This window comes from Lepus europaeus, chromosome 19, assembly GCF_033115175.1.
Source record: "Lepus europaeus isolate LE1 chromosome 19, mLepTim1.pri, whole genome shotgun sequence".
Taxonomy (NCBI): Eukaryota; Metazoa; Chordata; class Mammalia; order Lagomorpha; family Leporidae; genus Lepus; species Lepus europaeus.
This window is the reverse complement of record NC_084845.1, coordinates 53,701,670-53,716,673: the sequence shown is the minus strand read 5'-3', so window position 1 is coordinate 53,716,673 and position 15,004 is coordinate 53,701,670. Positions and strand designations below refer to the sequence as shown.

Here is a 15,004-nt window from a genome sequence, read left to right as displayed (position 1 = left end):
GGGCCATCGTGAGCTCTGTGAGCCTTGAGTTGGTCTGTGAAGCTGCAGGGTGACAAACATCTGCTCTGAGCACACTGGCATCAGTGACTGTCCCCCAAAGCTCCGTTTGCTTTACAGTTTTGTTTATAGATTTTATAAATTTGCTTTATAGATTTCCAGCCCCCAGCTGGGCTCTTCACTTCCTTGCACAGATGCCTGAGCCCCTGCTTGGTACCAGTTTAAGTTCAACACTGGGGGTTGGAGAGTTCTTCAGAGTTCCAAAATTCAGGGTTTGGGTTTTACTAGGGCAGTGAAGGGAAGAGAGGCCACTTGTGAAAAACTAGCCACAGCAGCTGGAAAGTGGGGTGACTGTACAGGTGTGTGCTCACCAGAGGTCCCTCCTCACATCGTTGTCACAGAAAGCCCTGCCCTTGAGCAGCCTCTGCCTGGGGCTACTGAAGTGGACAGCCCAGGGATCATCCTCAAAGTGACTCACCCCCCAGTGGTGGGTAGTGACGGCTCCTGCATGTTCTTTGAGGACAGCATCATCTACACCACCCAGATGGACAACCTCCGAAACACGTCCCCCACAGCCTTCCCGCAGCCCCGAGGTGAGTGCTGCAGCCAGGCCTGCGCCTGCACTTCCTCGTGCAGATGCCTGAGCCCTATCCAGGCCACTTCAGGGAGTGTGGGTCCCTTGGGAGTCCCACACCTTTCCCCTCCTCCAGGCTGTCTCTAAGGCCCTACCTCTGGGCCATATCCACCCTCTGTCCTCCACAGAAGTGACTTTTCTGAGTTTCTCTCTGTCCTGGGAAGAGATGTTTTATGCGCAAAAGTGTCACCGCTTCCTGACTGACATCATCCTGGATTCCATCAGGCAGAAGGACCCCAAATCCATCACAGCCAAGGTGGTCTCCCTGGCCAACCGGCTGTGGGTATGTATGACAGGCCCCAAGCCCAGGGACACCCCATACCTTCTCCATCTGTCCCCTTGCCCTGCAGTATGTGGTACAAGATGAGAGGAAGCAAATGAACAGAGAAGGGGGTCAAGGGGAAGAGGTCGGGGCAGAAGGGTGGCAGGAAGGGCAGTGTCATCTGGACTGAGCATGGAGCAAGAGGCAGATTTGGAGTTCCCGTCCCTGACCCGCGTGGCTCCTGCAGGCCCCACAGAGTCCCTGCCTCACATCTCCCTCTGCGAGGCTGGGAGGTGCCGCCAGCATTGCCTGACTGGGGGCCCTCCTGGCAGACCCTGCACATCAGCCCCAAGCAGTTTGTGGTGGACTTGCTGGCCATCACCGGCTTCAAGGATGACCGGCACACCCAGGAACGCCTGTACAGCTGGGTGGAGGTGAGGACACCTGTACCCCATTGGGAATGGCGACCCTGAGTCTTACTGTACAAAGGCCAAGCCAGCACTGCCCAGTAGGCTGGGAGGCAGATAGGCCACTGGACCCTGGTCCCAGGGTGGGAGAAACAATGGTTGGCGTTAACCAATCCAGAGCAGTCAAAAAGCAGTGTTCAGGCTACTGGTTTTGTTTTTTGTTTTAAAGATTTATTTGTTTATTTGAGAGGCAGAGTTACAGAGAGGGAGATACAGAGAGAGACATCTTCCATCCGCTGGTTCACTCCCCAAATGGCACTACTTTCCCAGGCCATAAGTAGAGAGCTGGATGGGAGGAGGAGCAGCTGGGACACGCCAGCACCACAGGTGGAGGCTTAGACTACTACGCCACAGCACGAGCCCCAGACCAGTTTTTTTTAAAGTTTTCTTCCAGTGATACCAACTGTGCCTTCATTACTAATGACCTCAGCCACCTTGGGCAAGCACAGCCTGAGCCCAAGCCTGGCTCATGTGCTGTCAATCAGGGATACCACCTTGCCCTGCTAAGCCATGATGTCACCATTTTAAAAAAAAAAATTTTTTTTTTTGATAGGCAGAGTTAGTGAGAGAGAGACAGAGAAAGGTCTTCCTTCCGTTGGTTCAACCCCCAAATGGCCACTACAGCTGGCTCACTGCGCTGATCTGAAGCCAGGAGCCAGGTGCTTCCTCCTGGTCTCCCATGTGGGTGCAGGGCCCAAGCACTTGGGCCATCCTCTACTGCCTTCCCAGGCCACAGCAGAGAGCTGGACTGGAAGAGGAGCAACCGAGACAGAATCTGGCGCCCCAACCAGGATTAGAACCTGGGGTGCTGGCACCTCAGGTGGAGGATTAGCCAAGTGAGCCACGGTGCCAGCGATATCACCATTTTTATACACTCATATTTAAGCTGCTTTAAGGCATTCTTTAGGAAGAAAATATTGAATAAGAACAAAGGAATGATCAAGAGTTTAGGTTTTTTCCTGAATTGTTAAAATTATGTTAGCATTGTAGGTGGGAAGGATTTAGCTAATTTCTCATTAAACAAGTATATTGTTATAATATCATCACAAATACATAGTGCCCAATCGCTAGCAAGCCTCTGTTATAAAGGTGAAATTATGAAGGCGAAATCAGCATCTATGACTAGAAAGTAGAAAACCATTGCAAGAAATGTTTTTGACTCTCTGGTCATTCTGCTCAATTCCCTGTAGCACTCCTAGCCGCATCCCTGCGAGATGCCTTTGGGTGTAACCGAGCCCTAGCACACAAAGGTCCCAACCACAGGGCATGCCCTGGCCCTGGCCCTCCACCACATGGGGCTAGAGCAGGCAGCCGGCCAGGTCAGGGGTGAGACTTGCCTTTCCTTGCAGCTCACACTGCCTTTCGCCAGGAAGTATGGCCGCTGCGTGGACCTGCTCATCCAGAGGGGCCTGTCCAGGTCTGTCTCTTATTCTGTCCTGGGCAAGTACTTACAAGAGGGCTAAGGTACCTGGATATACCACCTGTGCACACCCCCACCCTCCAAGGCTCATTTTAACTGGACAAATCACCCAAATGCATGTGCCCATCCAAGGGTACATATCAGTATATCTTTATTATAAACAAATAAAAGTACATCACGAGTCAAGGGCCTACTACACTCCTTCTTTGAGATGCCAAAGGCCTAACAATCATGAGATAATTTAGACAACTCGAACTGAAAGCAATTCAAAAGGCATCAAGTCAAAATAACCAAACTGGTCCTGTGAAAGAGAGGTTAAACCTGGAAGCCAGAGCAGGCAGAGGTAAGGGCCCAGAAGGGGTGGGCTGGCTTCTGTGCTTTGGGGAGCTTGGCTTTAAGGCTAGGGATTGGGAAATAGCTGCTGGGAACCCACCTATGTCCTCCTTGGGGTGAGGGACAGCCCCAACACTGCCTAGAGCACATGATGCCTCACCAACCTATAGCATGGAAAAACACTGCCCTAGCTGATTCCTAAACCACAATTGGAGTGGGAGCTGCAGAGGAGAGATAGGGACACGAGGCCAGCAACCTGGGGACAGGGTGCTCATCCAGGCTCAGCTGCCAACCCCGCTGCAGAAGTCCCATGACAGTCAGTAGCCAGAGACCTCAGAAAGGGTGGTCAGCAGAGCTGCAGGTGTGTGCAGGTGTCACAGGTGCAGTCACAGCAGATCCAGAGGGTGCTCCGTGGAAGTACAGACTGCTGGTTCATGGCTCACCTTCAAGTCCAGGCTCAGACCTGTGGTGCCAGGCCAGTCATGAATACATGGTTCCCTGGCTCTGGACCCAAAGGAGTTTTGGGGGAATGGCTTTAGCCTACCCACCCCCAGTTTCACCCAAAGGAAAGGCAGCCACAGGCCTGAGCAGGGCTGGGGAGGGGCTGGTGGGTTTAGGGTAAAGTGGCACTCACATAGGATAAGTCCTCAAGGCCCCTGCCCAGGGTCTGCCCTGACACACAGCTGCTATCGGAGCCACTGGAGCCGCTGGCTGATGGGCACTGGGATGAGACCTCAGAATCCTCAGGAGCTAGGGAGAGAGCCTGCATGAGCTGTCACCAGGGAGGGCCAAGACCCCAAGCCACACCTCCTGCCTCTGGCTAAGCTGGGACATACTCAGGGAGGGCTGGCTGCCCAGCTCTGCCTCAGCCTCCAACGATGCTTCCTCTGGGAAGTTGTGGGGATTCAGGGGCCAGTGGAGGCCCAGAAGAGCTGGATCTCCGTACAGGTGCAGGTTGAGGGGCCCCAGAACAGAGCAGGAGGCAGGGTCTCCGGGCAGGGAGCTCGAGGCCCCCATGTAAGGGCTGTCATAATCAAGCGGCGCTACAGCAATGGAGGCGCGAGAGCGAACTTCTGCAGGAGAGAGAGGGTCAGGCTGCCCTGAGGCCCTGCGGCCAGCGTGGGCCAGGGCAGACGGAGGTCCACATTGCCTCCGCGGTTTGCACTCCCCATGCCCCACCCCCCGGCAGTCTGCCTGCTACCTCGGCACTTTAGGACGTAGTCGATACTGCGGTCGCTGATAGCTTCCTCGCTGGGGGCAATGTCCCGGAAGGCCTTGTTCCCCACACCCATGGACACCATCTCAGCCATGCGCACCTCTGGATGAGAGAGGGCAGAAGTGGAGCCCCTCTGGACAGCAGCACAACCCTTGGGGCCTTTACCCCCCTTTAAATAAGCCTTTCCTGTCTACCCATATCCAGCAGATTAACCATCTCGGCCTTTCTGGTGGCAGGCTCTCTCCTCCCAGCAATCTCATGGGGCAGGAGACATAATTCCCTTTTTAGAGATATGGTCTCTGATACTCAGAGAGGTTAAAACTACATCGAGTCAGGGACAGTGACAGCAGGGCCATCTGAGGCTCTCTCCGCTGCCCTGGCTGTTGTCCATGGGCCGCCTCCTCACTTGCCAAGTGTCTCCTGGACCTTGGGCTTTCCCTGTAAGCTGCCCACAGAGGGGAATGTGATGAGAAGTAGGGGGCAGGGACCCACCCTTATTGTGGACGGCCTGTCTCCAGAGCAGGCGGGAGATGTCAGCTGTCCAGGCCTGCTTGGTGGCCAAGTTGGAGGCCTGAAGCACAAAGGTGTCCCTGGCCTTGCGGCGGCGGAACCAAATCTCAAAGCGCAGGTTGTGATCCCCACAGCACTCGGTGAGGCCAAGGTCTGCCATCTGTGTGGCCAGGAGAGAGGCTCTCGGTGAAGCAGGGGATAGGGCTGGTGAGGGCTGTGCAGCAAGGGGCAGGAACCGGGATTGGGTGGGAATACCTTGAAGGAGCGCTTGTAGGTAAACGTGTCGACACCCGCAGGCCCACGGCGAGGCTTGCTGAAGAGCAGCAGTTCCTCAAAGAGGAAGATGCGGCGCAGGGACTTGTGGCGCCCAGCACGGACCATGAATTCATCCTGACGCACCAGCTGCCCCTGTTCCTTGAGGTTAACCTGCAAAGTTGGGGTATGATGGGTGCCCAGCCCCTCCTCCGCTCCTCTTCCACCCCCACAGCTCTTGCCCACCACAGCCTGGGATGGCTCACGTCACAGCCCTGGATGGCGTCCATGGCTAGCAGGTCATTGCCATGTCGCAGCTGGAAGTGCACGAGGCTCTGAGCCGCACGCAGGGCACTCAGCTCCTGCACGGGGCCCCCGCAGGCCCGCGCCAGCTCCTGCAGCAGCAGCGCATACTTGGTCATGCGCTGGATGGGCTTTAGCAGGTAGGAGGCCAAGTCCAGGTGGTCCCCCAGTGCTTGCTGCTTGTCCTGCCGGGTGAGTAGGAGACCACTAAGGGCTTTCAGGGTCCTCTCCCTACCCTACTCCTCCTGCAGTCTCAGGTTCACCTACCTTGAAGAAGGCATGGCCGTAGCTGGACATCAGTGCATCGGAGCGAGGTTTGTTCTTGCTGTAGAGTGCGTACATCCCAAACTGCACCCTCTACAAGGACGAGCAGCTCAGCCTAGGGATGAGGGGGCTGGATGCCCCTAAAGGGTAGCCCCCTGGGCCAGACCAACTTTCAACTTGAAAGGACCAAAGTGCCAAGAGACAGCTCCAGAGAGGTCTCCCCCCCCAAAGCCAAACTGCCCTGCTTTGAATGAGGGGTGATCCGGCCAGAGGGGCTTACCCACAGGCCCTCTGCAGAGGTCCCTGCCTCCCCAGACAACCTCCCCTGGCTCTGAGAGCTTATCTCTGGTTTCACCTCCTCAGACCCCACCCCCCTTCTCTTGCTCACTACACTCAGCCAGGTCCACCAGTTTCTTCCCTCATGGCCAGGGCTCCTTCTTCTGGATGGAACCCTCTCCGCTCCTGCCCTGGCCTCTGCTCAAACATGAGCTCCTCACAGCTACCTGCTCTCTCTCAAGCAGAAGCCTCCTTGCCAGTAACTCAAGCATCTCTCCTTCTGCTTCTCCTCCTAGCCCCAAGCTCGTTGGAGAGTGTATGGCTTACATGGCGCAGGAAGGCATAGGCCACACGGGGTGGGTGCCGGGTGCAAGCCTCCAGTTCACGCAGGAAGAAATGGCAGTGGAAGTCCCGCAGCTTCTCCAGGTTGCCAAAAAGGTGGGCGCGCTGGCCACGGAGGCCCTGGGGCACATCAGGGCGGTCCAGCTCTGGGAAGTAGTTCTCCATGGTGTAGTCAAGAGCCCGTACATACTCCTGCTCCGTGGCCACCATCTCTGCCAGCACCAGCTGTAGCCTGCCAGGTAGGTGGAGTCAGGACCTAAGACATTCACTTGCCAGTACCCTCCCTGCCCTGTCCACTGCCTGCACCTGTTAGGGCTCCTGGGGTCACAGCTAGGGCCTGGTAGAGGCATAGTAGGGGATGAACCTGGCTGGGCACCTCCTCCAGCCTCCGTCCTGCGGCAGGCGGTCACAACGGCCACACGGTGGCAGTAGTGGCCAGGCTCACTGAGACTCTTCCCCAGATTCTGATCAAAGCTGTAGGCCTTCCTCAGAGGAGGGATAGCAGGTCCAGCGGGGACCCTGCTGGCACACAGGCTAGCTGTGCTGCCCGTTGGTGCTGGCTTCCGTGCAGCCTCTAGCTTCTGGTCCAGGCCCAGCCAAGTGTCCTGGCACCGTGTCCAGGCCCAGCGGCACTCCTGGCGAATGCCCTCTGAACCCAGCCCTGTGGCCAGAGCCCACATCTTTCGGAAGTGGGCAGGAGGCAAGTCAGGGTGCTTGGTCCAGTGCAGCTGCAGCCGCTGCAGCACGACCCCAGGGCGCTCGTGCTCCAGCTCGGCCAATACCTGCTGTCCCTCCTCAGCCCACGTCGAAGCCTGCAACCCCAAGGCCAGACAGACATTAGAGGAAGACCCCCACCAAATCCACTGAGCCTTCTGCTCCTCTGCCCACCACCCATCCACACAGGATGCTGGCCCCAGGCCACATCCCCAGTGGCTGGACTGTAGGGTCAGACTGAAGACAAGGAGAGAGCAGAGCAGGACAGTCACCCGCTTAACCCCACCGACCACAGAGCTGGGTCAGGGCTGCCTGCTTACCTGCTTGAGGAACTGAAACAGCCGCTCTGCATCTATCAGCCGCTGGCGCCGCTGGGCCAAAGCCTGAGAGAAGTCGGTCAGCTGGGCCTGCAGGGCCAGGAAGCGCGCCCCCAGAGGACCCAGCTGGGCCGCCTCCCAGCCAGCCAGGGGCTGCAGAAACTTCTCCCCTCGCCTGATCTGCTCCTGGAGAGACAGACTGGCCTCAGCCATCCCGAACTCTGAACCCAGTTCTGTTCCAGTGATGACTGCCTGTCAGCCATCAGGGCTCTCCCATGGTGGAGCCCATCCCGCCACCCACTCCCACTCCTCCTTCCTCTCAGGCCCCCAACTCTACCTCAACAGCATTCCGCCTTCTCTGCTGGGCTCCCCTTGTCCTCTGGAGGTTCTTCCTCCTGCTCCCCTTCTCTCCCCGGGCCATTAAACACTGGGGCTCCTGAAGCCAGTGCACTTCTCCCCCCAGGCAATCTTGTGTGACCACACTGTGTCACCCACACACCCATATGCACCAAGTGGCTCACTCTAGCCAGACTTCTCCTGAGCTCCAGGTCCAAGATCCAAGGACCTCCCTGTCACCCAAAAGCAGCCCCAGGACTGGACTCATGAATGCCCTTCTCTGGTTCTCAGAGAACAGCATCCACTCATCTTTAACAACTTCCCTCTCCCATGCCCTCCCATATGGGTTGACCATCAAATTCTATCAACTCGTTAATTAAAAAAAAAAAAAAATTTGAGAGGCAGAGAACAAGCAAGCAAGATCTTGTTCCCATCTGCTGGTTCACTCCCTAAAAGCCTGTAACAGCCCAGGCCAAAGCCGGGAACCCGATCCATGTCTCCCATTGTAGATGGCAGGACCCCAATATTACTTGAGCCATCACCTGGGAAGGTCTGAATTAGCAGAGAGCAGGAATGGGAGCTGGAGTCAGGTCATCAAACCCAGGTACTCCCGTGTGGGGCGCTGGTATCTCAACCAGCATCTTAGCTGTCAGGCTAAGCACCTTCCCCAGCCACTTTTCCAGTCTGTTTCCCTTGCCACAGACGACATTCCAGTCAGCCCTCTGCATCCTGGGGTTCTGCATGCATGTGTTCGTGAGTCTAAAAACCTGTACTGAAGAGGTGCAAGTTTTTTTCCTTGTCATTATTGCCTAAACAATACAGAGCAACGGCTGTTTCCATAGCACCAACCTGTGTTAGGTAAATTATGTATGTGCAATCTAAAGATGACTAAACTATAGGGGATGATACATGTACGTTATATGAGGATACCATGCCATTTTATAAAAGGTCTTAAATGTCCTTGGATTTGGCATCCATAGGGGGATCCTGGAACCGATCCTCTGTGGTTACTGAGAGAAGCCTTACAAGGCACTTCAAAAAGTTCATGGAAATGGAACTGAAACATGAGTTTCTTTTGGTGCAGAAAAAATTTAAAATCAATGCATAGTATTTTTATAAAATGCATTTTCTATGAACTTTTCATAGACCTCTCCGATTTCCCACATGGACCCTGCAAGTGCCTCATTTTTGGACTCTTCACATCACTGTCTAACTAGAAACTGAGGCCGTACTAGATAATCCTAGAACACAGATATTATTATGCAATTCTCTTTCTTAAACTAACACTGGGGCTGGCGCCGCAGCTCACTAGGCTAATCCTCCGTCTGCGGCGCCGGTACCCTGGGTTCTAGTCCTGGTTGGGGCGCCGGATTCTGTCCTGGCTGCTCCTCTTCCAGTCCAGCTCTCTGCTGTGGCCCAGGAAGGCAGTGGAGGATGGCCCAAGTGCTTGGGCCCTGCACCCGCATGGGAGACCAAGAGGAAGCACCTGGCTCCTAGCTTTGGACCGGCGCAGCGTGCCGGCCGTGGCAGCCATTTGGAGGGTGAACCAACAGAAAAAGGAAGACCTTCCTCTCTAACTTTGCCTGTAAAAAAAAAACAAAAAACAAAAACAAACAACAACAACAACAAACTAACACTGGTACAGGGCCCAGTGACCTGGCCACTGACCAGTCTTCCAGGCTCCACTCACCTCATCTCATCCCACTCTCCCTTCTCTGCAATGCTCCTTCACTGGCCCCCGACCCCTGCCACAGGATCTTTGAACATGCTGTCTTCCCAGCCTAGAATGAAACCCCAGCCTCAACCCTCTTCAGCTGGACTGACCCCAGCTTGTCCTTCAACTCTCAGTTCAAAAGTCATTCCAAAAAAAAAAAAAAAAAAACAACTTTGGGTGACATCATTGCTAGGTCAGGTCTTCATTACGGAACAGGTCAAACCACCCGCTCTGCTTCTCTCCAGTTTGCAAACACATATATAACTGTGAACCTCTGATTAGAACTGATTTCCTTGGCTGACCAAGAAGCAAGGGATCGGTTTCCTTTACTCACTCCTGACTTCCTAGTCTCTGGCCCAGAGGACACAGTATCTGCAGAATGAACAAGTGACCAAAGTTACCTGAGCAACCTGGTCCAGCTCCTGAAAAGGGCCTTGGGCCTGGAGCAGCCTGTCCAGCGAGGGCTCCCTGGGCTCCTCCAGCGCTGGCCAGCCCACCTGCTGCAGCCACACTTCAATCTAGTGGGGCACAAGCAGGGAAAGGTGAGGTGAGCTGCTGAGTTAGGGCCATACCTTAGACCAAGGGCAGGGCCCCTCGGCAAGCAGTCCCACCTGGTGCAGCTTGCCCTCCTGGGCCTCCAGTGTTTGGATCAGCTCTAGCATCTGTATTTGCCGATTGCTCTGAAGGGTCAGCTGGTGCAATAGCCCATCCACGCAGCCATACAGCTCATAGGCCTTGTCCACAGCCGGCCTGGTGCAGGGTACATGGTCTTACTTCATGCTCTGCCAATCCTCTTGCTCCATTCCATGCTCCACCCTGTCCTGAGACCCTGAATCCTGTCCAGTTCTGGCCAGCTGGTTGAGTCCTTCACATGGGATATGGCAGGCTAGGCTGGGCTTGTGCCTACCTGTAGTCCGGGCTCAGGGTCACCCCTGGGACCTCCTGCTTCAGCCATGTCAGCTCCACAGCCCCCTGGCATTGTAGCCAGGATAGCTGGGGCGAGTCCAGCACCCGTTGCATTAAGACCCTTGTTTGCCGCAGCAGCCCACCAGCTTCCTAGGATGGAGAGTGACAGTGGAAGTAGACACGGCAGAAGAGGAGGCAGACAGGGAGCACTCTAGAAATGCTGGGAGGGGACACTCACCCCAGACTCCATGGGCTGGGGAATATCCTTCACACTCTCGATGGCCCCCTGGAGCAGGGCGCAAACCAGCTGGCAGCTCTGCAGTAGGGCTTCCAGACGCTGTGAGCAGAGGAAGCGTGACCAGAGCAGCGTGTGGCAGCCCTCATGGACTCCAGGGCACTTCAGCCAGCTCTGTCCTGCTCAAGCCGGCCCAGGAGAGGTTCCTCCACTGGCCCATGTGGCCTGTATAAGCCGCTATCCCCCCAATCCCAGGGCACTGACCATCCGGAAATCCAACCAGGCCTGGTGAGAATAAGGCAGGCATCCTCCCAGCGAAGTGGGCAACCCTGCAGTGGGGATGTGTGTCAGCAGGCTCTGATGAGAGGGCACCTGTGCCAGCTGTGGAGAAGAAGGTGCTGTGACCCAGGCCTGGGTGGGGAAGCACCGCCACCTCCCCCCGGGCCAACCTGGCTCAGCACCTGCAGCTCAGAAGGCACCTGCTCCGGCATCTTTCCCACTAGCAGCACGTGATGCACTGCCCCTGGGTCTGCTTCCTGCAAGGAATCGGAGCTCAGCCCTGCTCCTAACTCTACACACATGGAATGGGGCGGGGGGGGGGGGGGGGGCTACAATCCTCTACTCACTTGTAGTTGGCTGAGTCCCCAGAAGAGGGAAGAGCTCGGGGAACAAATTCGGGCATCAATTAGCACGGTCAGTCCCAAGGCCTGTATCTGGGGCCTAAAGGGGTATGCTTCAGTTCAGCACCTGGGTCTCTGATCCTGACATCTCCCAGGTCAGGCTCAGTCCCCCAACCTCCTCTCCCAAACCTGGGGATGCTTCGCAAGTAGAGAAGGAGGCGGACGAGTTCAGGGCTGCTGCATGTGGGATGAAGCCAGGCGGGGCTGTGGGCACACAGAAGCAGCACTGCTCGGCCTTCTACATCCCGAGTCCCTGCGGGGAGGAGGAAGTGAACATGCTGGGCTATCCCACCTCTCCCACCTCCTAGACCCTCCAAGCTACCTGGCAAGGCGGCCATGCCACTGGCCAGCAGCTCCCAGGTGAGGTCTCGGGCCAGGAGGCAATCGGCAAGCTTAGGAAGACGGCATTCACTGGAGTCTTGGAAAAGGAAACGCTGGGTCTGTACTGGACCACTACCCAAAGACCCCTCCGCAGACCCGCACTTCAGCCGAGCAGGCCAGAGACCTCCCCGAGGATCTTGACGCCCACCTCCAGGGCGTCCCACTCCCTTGCCCTGGCCCAGCCTCCCTTACCTGCCTGCTGCAGCTTTGATGAGGTCTCTAAGAAAGGGTCTCCAAGGTCCACAGAGTCACTGTCCAATCCCCCAGGGCCCAAGCTGGCTGGCACTGCCCTGTCTGGCCCCGAGTCCCCTGTGCAGCCTCTCCCTGGGCTGGCACCCTCACCCGGTGCCAGGCTGAGGTGGCAGGACATGGGGCACAGGAGGCTTTCCACACCATCGCCATCAGGGGCCACCTCCTCCGCCCGGGCTGAGGGGCCTCCTACTGCGCCGCTCGGGCTGAGCCCCGGCCCAGCCGCAGCCATGTGTCCTGGGGATACCTGAGGTTCCCCGCACAAGGGGCTGCCCTGTGGCCCTCTGCCCTGGGCTGCCCCCACTGCGGGTCTTGGGGGCTTGGGGTCCTCCTCCCGGGTATCCCTGAAACTGCACACAGCACACTGCCAGTCGGTGGCATGACTCCGGGGCTCTGGGGACTCACTTCCATCCTCCAGGGGCCCTTCCATCACCCTCCGTAAGGATGGGGCTGCTCAGGACAAGCGGGGGCTGGGCTGGACCGCGGTGTGGAGGCCCCAGCTCATTCAGGAACCGGGACGGCCTTCTGGTAGGACTCGGCGAGCACAGGCAGTAGGAGACGTTGGGTTTGGTGCCAGCCCACCCGAGGACCTGGGGAGGAGAAAGCACGTCAGGGGTTTCCTGTGCTGCCCAGCCCGCGTCGCGCTCCCAGGAGCCTTTGCCCGGGGCGGGGGCGGGGGCGGGGGCGGGGGCGGGGGCGGGGGCGGGCCCCACCCCCACCCTCGGACGCGCCCCCACGGCCACACTAAGCCGGTCAGACGCCCGTGGGTGCGCGTGGCGATGCCTCGTGCTGCCTCATGGCCGGCCCAGCCTGGCCTTGGCCCTTGCGCGGGACCGGAGCGCGCCTTCTCACGCCCCCCGGGGACGCCCCGTGGGAAACCCAGGAGCTGGAGTGGCGGCGCAAGCGGGGCCTCGAACGAACCGACAGCAGCCCCGACGGCGGCGACGGCGTGAGCGCGCGGCGTCCCAGGGCGCCGCCTCCTGGCCACGGGCGAGGGAAGGCGAGGCCGCCAAGGACGCCGCGCCGCCCCCTGGGGGCCGGAGGGCGGCACTACAGCCCACCGCGCGGGTCCCGACGGCAGACGGCGTCCGGCTGCGGGGAGGCCAGGCGCCGGCCCAGGCAGCGTCCCCTGCCCGCCGCACGCCAACCGCGGGCCGCGCGGCTCGCTGCACCCCGCCCTGCCGCGGGCTCGGTGCGCCCCGCGCTCGGCGTTTCGGCGTCTCGGGCCCCTCGGTGCCCAGGGTGAGTGGCGTGGGGAGCCCTCAGCGGGTGGTCGCGGTGCTGGCCGGGGCGTCTGTGCTTGCCAGGGGGCGGAGGGGAGGCAGAGGGGCGCTGCCTTGCCCTCACTGCCCCAGCAAAACGAGACCACTCACTCCTCACAGCCCTCAAGGCAGGCCCAAAGGGAAAAAAAAAATAATGTGAACCCCTGGAGACGCCGTAAGCCCAGCCGGCTGCTTGGGGCTGCTGGGGGCCAACGGGGAATCCTCCCGGGGGTTGGAAGTGAGGGGCCCTGTATTGAAGCCCCATCTTCCTTTAAGTCCCCAGACCCAGGTGCTGAGAGACAACTCCCTGGGAAGGGGCTGCTCTTCAGGCTGGAGGATGGGCGGGGGGATGGTGAGGTCTTGTGGTGGGAGCTGACCCAGGCCTGCCAGGCCCAGACCCTCCACCCCTTTGCCCCTTGCCACGCCTTTCTGCCCTCCCCCACGAAGTCCAGTAAGGCTGGGATCCTGGAGCCAGTGGACTAGCCCAGGCCCGGCTCCCCCACTTACCTCTGCCAGGTTCCAGGTACTCTTCTCTCTGAGCCTCACCTGTAAAGAAAAAAAAAAAAAAAAAGTCATTCCTCTCTCCCGGGGTTGCCGTGAGGACTAGGGAGACCCCAGATGTCACGCTCCGGCTCAGTGTTCCTGCCTTGCCTCCTCTCTCACCCTCAGCCAGGCCATCCTGAACTGGGGAAAGTCCCTTGGAAAGCAGGGAGAGCCCTCCCAGCTCTGACGTTCGGGGTCCCTCTGGGACGTGTGGGCCTGGCCTGCCTTTCCCCCCAGATTTGTGGGGAGATTGTGAGGAGATGGGACGTGTGACGAGGAGAAGGTGCTGAGTCCCACAGCACGCCCAGACCCCTGGTCCCCGGGGCGGGGGGAGAGCGGGTAGACTGGCTTCCCTCATTCTAAGGTGGGAGAGTGTTCCTCGTGGACCTGAGCATCAGGACTAGGTACGGTGGGAAAACAGCAACCTCCCACCCAGCCCAGCCCCCAGAATCCAGACTCCCAGCTACCAGGGAGCCTTCTTCATGGACCGGTCTGGCTTTGAGAGAGGAACCTCAGAGGTGCCCTGCTCCGTCCCCAACCCCTAGCCAGACCTCCCTCCCCACCCTCCTCTAGCTTCAGTGAGCATTGGGTCCAATGCTCCCTCCCCAGCTCTGTCCCAGGGCCGCCCCCACTGAGTCACCAGCTCCTGCTCCCTCCCTCCCCTTCTGCTGCTACCTCTACCCATTAGCGCCCCCACCCCCCACCCGCCCAGGCACTCTTAAGAGCTGGGCTAGACCTGCTGCTGGGCACATACCCTTCCCAATGCCAGAGGCAAAGAGGCCTCAAGCCACAGGCCCTAGCAGACCCTGGCACCTGTGGGCACAGCAGACAGGTTCGGGGACACACTGAGGGGCAGCGCTTGGCCCTGGTTTCTCCACTCCTCATAGAATGTGCATTGTAAGCTTCATGGAAACAGATTACATGTTGTCCACTTCTGTCCTTCCAGCACGTGGCCTGGCGCAGAATAAACGCTCGGGGGTGCCTGAGGTGCGTCACAGCACCCCTGCCTTCCTGAGGCTCCGCCTCTGTGAGTCCACAGAAGCCAGAGTCACAAGAGGAGAGGCAGACTCAGAGGCCCTGCCTGAAAGGAAGCTAGAGAAGATGCAGAGAGCCACCCAGTGCACAGCCCAGGGTGGCAAAGGTACACACAGAAACGGGGACAGACAGGCCGAGGGGAGAACCCTGGAGGGCTGGGCCTGGAGCCAGCCCGGGGCGGTTGACCACAGCAGGCTGTATGGGCTGAGCTTGCAGGACCGAGCAGTGACTCACGAAGCCCATCTCTGTGGCTCTCCTGGCAGCAGAGTCTGCCCTCAGCAGCCTTTTCCACTGAGCTCATAAAACGGGGATGGGCTTTGTTCCCATGCCCCTTCCCCAACCCTCCCCCAACCTCC

At 58.5% G+C, this 15,004-nt stretch overlaps 2 protein-coding genes across 2 annotated transcripts in view; one reads left to right on the top strand and one right to left on the bottom strand.

Annotated features, from left to right (window-relative positions):
- KCTD19 (potassium channel tetramerization domain containing 19) overlaps window positions 1–2,876 on the top strand; it is a 31,602-nt gene extending 28,726 nt beyond the window's left edge. Inside the window, exons 13-16 of the mRNA XM_062176030.1 lie at window positions 399–590; window positions 760–914; window positions 1,226–1,327; window positions 2,710–2,876. Of these exons, the coding sequence (XP_062032014.1) occupies window positions 399–590; window positions 760–914; window positions 1,226–1,327; window positions 2,710–2,823 (563 nt within the window). The 3' untranslated portion in view covers window positions 2,824–2,876. The remainder of the gene's footprint in view (window positions 1–398; window positions 591–759; window positions 915–1,225; window positions 1,328–2,709) is intronic.
- Window positions 2,877–3,485: 609 nt separating this feature from the next.
- PLEKHG4 (pleckstrin homology and RhoGEF domain containing G4) lies at window positions 3,486–12,275 on the bottom strand. The gene is made up of 21 exons (XM_062176716.1): window positions 12,214–12,275; window positions 11,501–11,596; window positions 11,308–11,431; window positions 11,125–11,218; window positions 10,960–11,034; window positions 10,763–10,879; window positions 10,502–10,600; window positions 10,265–10,413; window positions 9,969–10,107; window positions 9,759–9,875; window positions 7,311–7,493; window positions 6,583–7,088; window positions 6,262–6,508; window positions 5,662–5,751; window positions 5,358–5,579; window positions 5,095–5,265; window positions 4,822–4,999; window positions 4,315–4,431; window positions 3,950–4,186; window positions 3,748–3,863; window positions 3,486–3,576 (listed from the first exon to the last, which is right to left on the bottom strand). Exons 1-21 carry the CDS (start codon window positions 12,236–12,238, stop codon window positions 3,571–3,573), a joined length of 3,108 nt encoding a protein of 1,035 aa, XP_062032700.1. The 5' UTR covers window positions 12,239–12,275; the 3' UTR covers window positions 3,486–3,570.
- Between the last annotated feature and the right edge of the window lie 2,729 nt (window positions 12,276–15,004).